Genomic DNA, 9844 nt, shown 5'->3' with positions numbered 1-9844 from the left:
TCTTTTATACCCACAGTGCCGCAGGAAAACCGTAACAAGCGAAGAAAAGCAGAGATTGAATTGTGGAGCAAAAAAGCTATCCAAAGGGGAACATGTAAAGGAAAATGAAAGAACAAAGACTGAATAATGGGAATGTTTTTTCCTCTCTATCTGAAGAAAATATGCGTCTTTCTCTTTGAGATTCAGAAATAGGTTGACAGCTATTCAGCGAGCTCCATTTCAAATGGTAGCAGCAGAATGGATGGAAAATACAAGGAGAGGCACTGCTTCCACGATTCATATTGACTCAAAGGAGTTAGACGATACCTTACCGATGGCTTGCAGTCAATTCTCCATGTCTCATCCAACGAATTGTAAATTGACGTAGGCATTGAATGCTACAAATCAAGTCAAGTTTGGTGAATTAAATTCCTTTGGTGGGATGTCATCCACTTCTATTGCTACATAGTAACCTTTGGGTTTCCGACGGCTGGTATTGACACTTCAGGGTGTTATGATGGGTGAAGTGACGGACGCAAAGGAATTAAAAAATACCTTTATTGTTCCCGCAATAAAGTCTTTTGATCGTTATGATTTTTCACGAGCAAAAATCTGCTGTAGCCTCACATGGCTAGTGTCCAAAGCATTTGTGACAGGTAGGTGGTTTAAATATTTATTTTGTCAATAATTACATTTTAATTGTTTTTCAAACACATTGGTCAACAATTTGGCAATTCTTCCCTGCAATATTACTCGCTCAGCTATACAAATATCATCACACACACACCATTCAAGCTTGCAATATATTACTGTACGATTATTGTATGTATATTACAATATGTGTATGTACTTTGTTGTACAATGGATTTGTATGTAGTATTTATATAAATAAATGTTGAATCAATGTATTTAGATTCCCCAAGAGGAGAATAGCCGTCCATAACAAACATACATACATAATTCCCAAAGAGACCTATGCTAAGAAAAATAACTTTTGCCTGATAATTTCCTATCTAGTTCAGTTCAGTTGCAGTGGACTGTAAACATGAAGTTGTGAAGGGATGCCACAAATGATCTCATCAATCTCAACAGATTGTGGATGTCTCCTGCTTGAGAGCTGTGACCCTGAGTATGACAGGCCCACTCCATAACATCAAATCTAGTTGGGCATAATGGAGTCACATTCATTATCACATGGTTATTGTTGTACCATGGTTATCAGTAAGCTTACAGTTGGCAAATGTGGCTCATATTACATAATAGTAATGAAATAGTACCTAATCGGGTTCATATTTGGGGTCAGGCCTATATATACCGTAGCCCCAAATGTTACTTTTGTGACTGTTTCACATCGTTCAAAGTATTAGAAGAGTAACAGGAGTCACGTTTTGGATGACCAATGGGTTCTTCAATAAAGACAACAGTTTTATTAATGTGGTGGTATGCCCAAATAAGTTATTTGTTATATAAATTCCAACCAGAACCCAAACCTCTGTCAATCTTTAGGGGGGCAGACAGACTGATGTGAATCATCGCAGCCCAAATGTTTTCCACCTCAGTCCGTTGCTGTAAACTGCATTGAGTCTCAATGGTCACTGAAGAAAAGAATAGAGAGCTTCTGACTCATCTGTGCGGCAAGGCCCCGCTCAGTAATGTGGAATGTAGCTTTGAGCCGCTCAAGTGGTAGCCTGCTTAGGGGCTGGTATCCCGGACACAAATTGAGAGTAGCCCTGGACTAAAATACATGTTCAATAGTAGGAGATTCTGCACTGAATCTGTGTCTGGGAAAGTGGCCCTAGGGGTCTTTGCGATACATTTTAGTTACTGCACGTTGAGTTTCATTCCAAGGCATGTGGTATTGCTATAAGCCTGGTAGCCTAGGGGACAATACCTGACTTTTGAAAGCAGTTATAACAGCACATGTTCTGATATAAAAGTAATTCCTATCTTATACTTATTTGAGCTGTTTTGATCCTTGGTTTGGTTTTGTTTTTGGTAATAGCCAGCAGTTTGCCAGGGGCTCAGGATTGTGCTGTATCCGGTGTACTCAAGCCGACTGTTTACTAAATTGAAGGGCATATAGCGGATGCAGAGATTACTTCGCTAGAGGTAACAAAGTAGTACAGTACACATCAGCTCACGGATGCTAAACAATTATATAATTGTGTTTTAAAGGCATCTTCCAGTACGTTGGCGACAATACATTTTATTTAAACCTCCTGCTTTAGGCTGGATGATTCAATGTGTAGTTCATACATGCATAATCTATGACCAGAATTACTGTCTTACCTCAGTTAGCTGTGCATAGCACCAGCAATGTTATAATGAGAGAAAGAAAATCTATGGAATCCAGGCATTTCGGTGGTTATTCAATTGAATGTCAAATATACACTACCGTTCAAAAGTTTGGCGCCACCTACGAAAAACAACCTACAAATGTCCTTGTTTTTTGAAAGAAAATCACATTTTTTGTCCATTAAAATAACATAAAATTGATCAGAAATACAGTGTAGACATTGTTAATTTTGTAAATGACTATTGTAGCTGGAAACTGCAGATATTTTGGGAATATTTACATAGGCGTACAGAGGCCCATTATCTGCAACCATCACTCCTGTGTTCCAATGGCACGTTGTGTTAGCTAATCCAAGTTTATCATTTTAAAAAGACTAATTGATCATTAGAAAACCCTTTTGCAATTATGTTAGCACAGCTGAAAACTGTTGCCCTGATTAAAGAAGCAATACAATTGGCCTTCTTCAGACTAGTTGATTATCTGGAGCATCAGCATTAGTGGGTTGATTACATGCTCAAAATGGCCAGAAACAAAGAACGTTCTTCTGCAACTTGTCAGTCTATTCTTGTTCTGAGAAATGAAAGCTATTCCATGCGAGAAATTGCCAAGAAACTGAAGTTCTCGTACAATGCTGTGTACTACTTCCTTCACTGGCAGCTTCATTAAATAGTACCCGCAAAACACAGATCTCAACGTCAACAGTGAAGAGGCGACTCCGGGATGCTGGCCTTCTAGGCAGAGTTCCTCTGTCCAGTGTCTGTGTTCTTTTGCCCATCATAATCTTTTCTTTTTATTGGCCAGACCGAGATATGGCTTTTTCTTTGCAACTCTGCCTAGAAGGCCAGCATCCCGGAGTCGCCTCTTCACTGTTGACGTTGAGACTGGTTGAAAATAACAACTAATTGGTAACACACTGTCATAACCATGTCATAATGTCATAACAGCTGATATATCCTGGTCATAACACTGTCATGACACATATTTAGACCTGTTGTGAGATATATTATGGTATTTATGTCCGATTTTGACACCTACATGAGTGTCAAAACCAACAAAACCTTCTTATATAACATTTATGTAAAACATTTTCTGAAATGTACATCTACATTTTTTATTTAAATGTAACCTTTATTTAGGCAAGTCAGTTAAGAACAAATTCTTATTTACAATTACCTGCCTTGTTCAGGGGCAGAACAACAGATTTTTACCTTCAGCTCGGGGAGTCAATCCAGCAACAGTTCGGTTACTGGCCCAATGCTCTAACCGCTAGGCTACCTGCCGCCCCAGATACATTAGAGTGTCAAAACCCACAAAACCTACCACACGTGGCAAAACATTCCATTACACCATAGCCTACTTCTCAACAGTATGTTTATGTTATATAACTTTTTCTGAATATAACATAATTCTGTCATAATGCTTCTTCGTGGTGTCAGAAAGTGCATTTTCTACAAGTTATTTAAAATATGATGGGGAAAAAACATGACTGTAAAGAACGAATTACAACAACAACAAAGGATTTCAGAAAAACAAACTTTCAAATGAAAGTGTCAGGGAAAAAACACATTTGAATAAATGTGGGTTTTGATAGTATCATGTAGGTGTCATAACCAGCCATAAAATAACACAATATATGTCACAACAGGTGTAAATATATCGGTCATGACAGTGTTATGACCATATTATGACAGGTTCTGATAATTTAGGTCAGCTGTTATGACATATTATGACATGGTTATGACCGTGTCAGTGTGTTATGATGCTGGGTGTCAAGTAAAGTGTTACCCTAATTTGCATATACATATAGGCGGAATTTATACATTTGCATTAAATTACTCTCTATCCAATCAGCTCTTTCTAAGGTACCAAACCCAATAGAATTTGTAACCGCCTCCTCCCAATCTCCCATCCCTTTCACCATGGCTTTCTCCCAAAGACGTGCAACATTACCTATGATTGATGTCATCTAGAATATTAAACAAGGCGAAAAATGTTTTGTACCAAAATAGTTCCCACCTGTTGTGAACATAAACATATATCACTTTAGAATTAACCAATGCATATTTATTTGAGAATAGGGGAAAGATATAAAATTGTGTGATTGATTTAGATATGTGGATTTTTCGTGTTGGCTTCGTGTTCTGAGTGGTGACTGTTTACATTGTAATCTAATCAATCAACAAAATGTTCTATCCCACGAAGGGGAACACTCACTAGGCCGTTTTCTCTTCTCTCTTTCACGTAGTTACCGTGTCAGTGCATTTAATCCCCATCGTTAAATCAACTTTGATAAACACGTGGGTCAAAACCTTTTAGTCCCATGTCTACGATTTCCAATTATATCCCCATCCTTTTGAGACATCGTGTCACACTTTTCACCGATAGTAAAGTCCAAGGGAAAAGGTGGTTTGCACAATTAATCGTATGGATATTGTCTGTTTCTATTTGAAAGCAATCAGTGAAGTGACAATTAGTTGAGAAATGGATTATCCACTTCTAGGCCAAATGAAAGCTGAACAGAGCTGTATTCTCAGGTGGGCGTGGCTTGAGCCTTGCTAGGTTGCGTGTAAACAAGTCAGTTTGTCAAATTTCTGCCCTGAAAGAGCTGCCCCGGTCAACTGTAAGTGCTGTTATTGTGAAGTGGTTTTTCGTGATCGGTGTGGAAGAACTTGACTAGTGTCACATTCGTTATAGTGATGAGACCAAAGCGCAGTGTGATTTGAATGCATCTTCTTTTAATAAAGAAAGAACACGGAATGAACTATACAAAAACAACAAAACGAACGTGAAGCTATATAATCATAGTGCTGACACAAGCAACTAAACATAGACATAGATAATCACCCACGAAATACTCAAGGAATATGGCTGCCTAAATAGGGTTCCCAATCAGAGACAACGATAAACAGCTGCTTCTAATTGAGAACCAATCTAGGCAACCATAGACATACAAAACCCCTAGACTGGTAACAACCCCATAAACATACAAAAAGACTAGACAGGACAAAAACATATAATCACCCATGTCACACCCTGACCTAACCAAAATAATAAAGAAAACAAAGAATACTAAGGTCAGGGCGTGACAACTGGCTTGCACAGAGCCCTGACCTCAACCCCATCAAACACCTTTGGGGTGAATTGGAACGCCGACTGCGAGCTGGGCCTAATAACCCAACATCAGTGGAGGCTGTTATAGCAGCAAAGCGGGGACCAACTCCATATTAATCCCCATGATTTTGGAATGAGATGTTCGAAGTGCAGGTGTCCACATACTTAAATGTCATGTAGTGTGTGTGTGAGTATATATATATATATAATTAGTTTTGGACTGCGCTGAGCCTTTAACTAACCAACTGATAATATTGTCTAGCTGGTATTCATAAAGATCAACATCTGAAGATCTACATCTAGCATAAAAGAACAGTCAAACATTTCCCCATAAAGGGATGTGCCACTCAATATACAACCTTATTATGCGTTTTTAGTGGCACATCCTTTTAACTCGTTTTCCCAAATGTTCTGACCAAGAGTGATGCAATTTGATTCAAGCTGCAGACAGAATAATTCTACTGCAGTTGCCAGTGAGCAGATTATGTTTTGCTTCTCTAATATTAGAAAATACAGTACATGAGCTTCTAACCAGATCCTCCATGTGTTATTAATTAGGTCTGAATGAAATGGGATGATTCCATAAATACTGTCTCTTTCGTTCCCAGAGGTAGAGAGGAAGAGCTGGTCTTCAGATCCCAGGGAACACTGCTCAAGGCTCAGAATACTTTCAGGCACATAAGCAATTAAACACATTAACACACACACACACACACACACACACACACACACACACACACACACACACACACACACACACACACACACACACACACACACACACACACACACACACACACACACACACACAAACATACAGAAATGAATCTGGAGTTTGGAATAGGATTTTTTTTCTCTCAGATTTTGGTGTGTTACTTAGTTTGATTGCAATGGTAACCTGTGTGGAACATTATAATGCAGTTCTCCTCCTCACTAATTGCATTGTACCAACCGAGGTAAGAGAGGAGAGAGACCTGAGGACTTGACTCAAACTTAACCTGTCAGATTTGGGACTTGTCTCGAAGTCGTCCTCAGTGACTTGATACTTGATTCAGACTTGCTTCAATTGACCTATTGACAGGTATGGATTTCCTTCTGGTGTTTTTCTTTGCCTCTTTGTGAATGCTACTGTTTACTATCTGATCTGGGTCTTCTTTGAAGGGCAGGCCCAGTGAGAGAGGAGTAGGATATCCCTTGTCAATGTAGAGTCTTTGATCAAGTTGGGCATTATGGTTTAATCCTCTCGAAGGGCTCTAGCCCCATCCCTAAACCTAACCTGGGGGCGTGCTCAGCAGGACGCAACGTTTTGTGTTCAGATATAAATATGCCATCTAGAACAACAAAAATGCCTCTGACATCTAGAATAAAGAATTACGTTGGCTCTATTCATAGCATTTCTATCTGCAACGTTCCAAAACGTTTTTGTACTGAACATGGCCCTGTCCTCACCTCTGTGGGGGCCACGCCCACCACCCCTCCAATTGGTCCTTTGTTCAGTTGCGTTCTCCTCAAGGCGTCGGTCAAAGTTGCCCCAAATGTAACCACTGATACCAGTTCAGATGTATTCTTCATCCGCATAATGGTTTAGGTGAGGATTATTGATAGGGTAATCTGATCCTAGATCTGAGGTTAATAGAAACTTCTACCTCTAGGACCCTTTGGTGACCTTGTTTTTGATCAGATAGCGTGTTTCTGTTATGAGCTGCTGACTTGGCCTGTCTGAAATGATTCGTTGAGTGGTGTGAGGGTGGGATGAGGAGTGTGAAGCTGCGAAAGGCTCTGTCACCGTGGCTTTACACACCCTCATCATAACGAACACCCATCTGCTCCTTCTGATATGGGTGTGTTACATATCCGGAGATTGGTCTGTGTGTGCGTGAGTGTATCTGTGTGTGTGGGAGTGTTACCCCATGTAGCATTACAGGGTTAGGGTCAATCTCCTTTTAACCACACTTTGTTTGTTCTAATGTGCAGCCACTTGAGCGGTGTGAAAATCTGGTTATTTCCGTAGCTGTTTGAGCAATCTCAGTCTCTCTGGTTTTTATACCTTCCCCATTTTCTCAACACCTTGTAAGAGTCTGACAATGAGGAGATGAATTATTGAAATCAGGCCCACTCGTATCTGTCAGTTCGTGTGCGCCCGCCCCCACAAACGCGCACACACTCTCTTATGTTATCCGTCTCTCTCTCTCTCTTTGATAAAGCAGACTGAGGGAAGCTCCCTGGGAGCTAGAGAGATATGGAGTGCACATGAATCGATCAGGTTCCTCTCCTACGGTAGTTTCCATGGTAACGCACCGTGCAGTCCATCCATAGTGTATCTCCTATGGAGATCACGCCCGTGTCTTTGGATGGGTAGACTTGCCACAGTTAAACACAGAGTTACCATCAGTCATGCAGTGAAATATCAAACCTTCAAATGACCCTTTTAAACGTGCTGATCTTCTTGATTCACTAATTGATTGATTCTAATCATATCAGAAATGTGACAAAAATACAGTATGAGGTAATATGAGGTGGTGTAGGCTGACCTTCCACTGTGTTTAGGCCTGCATGCTTTTAAACTGAAGCTCCGCCCCTCTATCATTCCTTACTTTCTCTCTCACATACTGTTAATTGTTAATGAATTGAAATTGACTTTGATACAAACTGCGTGTTCATATTCATCGTTTTGAACCGTTCTGCCTCTCTCTCCTATGCAGACAGTGTGCCGGCCGACCTGAAGGAGCCCTTCTACACAGACCAGTATGATCAGGAGCACCTGAAGCCTCCAGTGGCCAACCTGCTGCTGTCTGCTGATCTCTACTGTAGAGCCGGGAGCCTCATCCTGAAGAGTGACGCCACCAAGCCCCTGGTTGGCCACGATGATGTCATCCAGGCCCTGGCTCAGAAGGGCCTCTACATCACAGACCAGGAGAGGCTGGTCACAGAGCGTGACCTCCGCAAGAGGCCCATACAGATGGTAAGAAAGAGGGGTTCGATTGAGGGTTTGGGGGTGGGGGATAGTGGTGGCTAGGTGGCCATCTTTGTTTTGGTTGTGGATTCAGCAACTGTGGATTTCGGTGGGGTCAGCATGTAAGGAAAAGAAAAGTGTGTGTGTGTGTGTGCACGCGTGCGTGCGTGTCTTTTTCTATCTTCCACTCTTCCTTTTGTCTCTTTGTACATATCTATGGCCTCTGTTTTATCAGTGTGTTGTCTCAATCTACAGGGTTTAATTGACAGGGCTTCCCTTCCATAACGAATCAGTACACCATCATAAGCATTAGAAAGGGAATGTGGGCATCCCCCTAATCATTTCATATCCGGACCCACTATTTTTACGGTCCTTCCCAGAGTATATATGGAATTTTAACCCTGTCTGACTGTCCGTGTTTTTCTCCCTGTCCCCAGTACTGTGGCTGTCTTTTTGTCCATCCACCCATATTCTCTCTTCTCTCTATTCCTCTGTTTTATCTTTCGTTATCGTTCTCCCACTTTCTGCCTCAGTTCTCTCTCTAAGGTTCAGGTCAAAAGTAGTGCACTATTTTGGGAAGGTGCCATTTGGGATTCAGATTCTATGTTGCTTCTTATTGTGATGCTTTGTCGAGGCACTACAGGAGTGTCTAGGCTAGGCTGCTTTGTCGAGGCACTACAGGAGTGTCTAGGCTAGGCTGCTTTGTCGAGGCACTACAGTAGTGACTAGGCTAGGCTGCTTTGTCGAGGCACTACAGGAGTGACTAGGCTAGGCTGCTTTGTCGAGGCACTACAGGAGTGACTAGGCTAGGCTGCTTTGTCGAGGCACTACAGGAGTGACTAGGCTAAGGCTGCTTTGTCGAGGCACTACAGAAGTGACTAGGCTAGGCTGCTTTGTCGAGGCACTACAGGAGTGACTAGGCTAGGCTGCTTTGTCGAGGCACTACAGGAGTGACTAGGCTAGGCTGCTTTGTCGAGGCACTACAGGAGTGACTAGGCTAAGGCTGCTTTGTCGAGGCACTACAGAAGTGACTAGGCTAGGCTGCTTTGTCGAGGCACTACAGGAGTGACTAGGCTAGGCTGCTTTGTCGAGGCACTACAGGAGTGACTAGGCTAGGCTGCTTTGTCGAGGCACTACAGGAGTGACTAGGCTAAGGCTGCTTTGTCGAGGCACTACGGGAGTGACTAGGCTAGGCTGCTTTGTCGAGGCACTACAGAAGTGACTAGGCTAGGCTGCTTTGTTGAGGAACTACAGGAGTGACTAGGCTAAGGCTGCTTTGTCGAGGCACTACAGAAGTGACTAGGCTAGGCTGCTTTGTTGAGGAACTACAGGAGTGACTAGGCTAGGCTGCTTTGTCGAGGCACTACAGAAGTGACTAGGCTAGGCTGCTTTGTTGAGGAACTACAGAAGTGACTAGGTTAGGCTGCTTTGTCGAGGCACTACAGAAGTTACTAGGCTAGGCTGCTTTGTCGAGGCACTACAGAAGTGACTAGGCTAGGCTGCTT

The 9844-nt window shown here is 42.0% G+C and overlaps 1 protein-coding gene across 8 annotated transcripts in view; it reads left to right on the top strand.

The window, feature by feature from the left end:
- The window catches only part of camsap2a (calmodulin regulated spectrin-associated protein family, member 2a), an 89446-nt gene continuing 79602 nt past the window's right edge, over positions 1–9844 (top strand). For 6 of the 8 annotated variants that reach the window (XM_055862259.1, XM_055862260.1, XM_055862255.1 and 3 more), the window contains exons 1-2: positions 2–635; positions 8089–8348. In XM_055862259.1, coding sequence (XP_055718234.1) covers positions 494–635; positions 8089–8348 — 402 coding nt within the window. In that variant the 5' untranslated portion in view covers positions 2–493. Of the gene's footprint in view, positions 636–8088; positions 8349–9844 lie in introns of all 8 variants that reach the window. The other 2 variants (XM_055862258.1, XM_055862256.1) reach the window with 2 other exon arrangements.

The sequence above is a fragment of the Salvelinus fontinalis genome, chromosome 14 (genome assembly GCF_029448725.1).
Source record: "Salvelinus fontinalis isolate EN_2023a chromosome 14, ASM2944872v1, whole genome shotgun sequence".
Taxonomy (NCBI): Eukaryota; Metazoa; Chordata; class Actinopteri; order Salmoniformes; family Salmonidae; genus Salvelinus; species Salvelinus fontinalis.
Note: the sequence above shows the minus strand (reverse complement) of the source record. Positions and strands in the feature narration are given on the sequence as shown.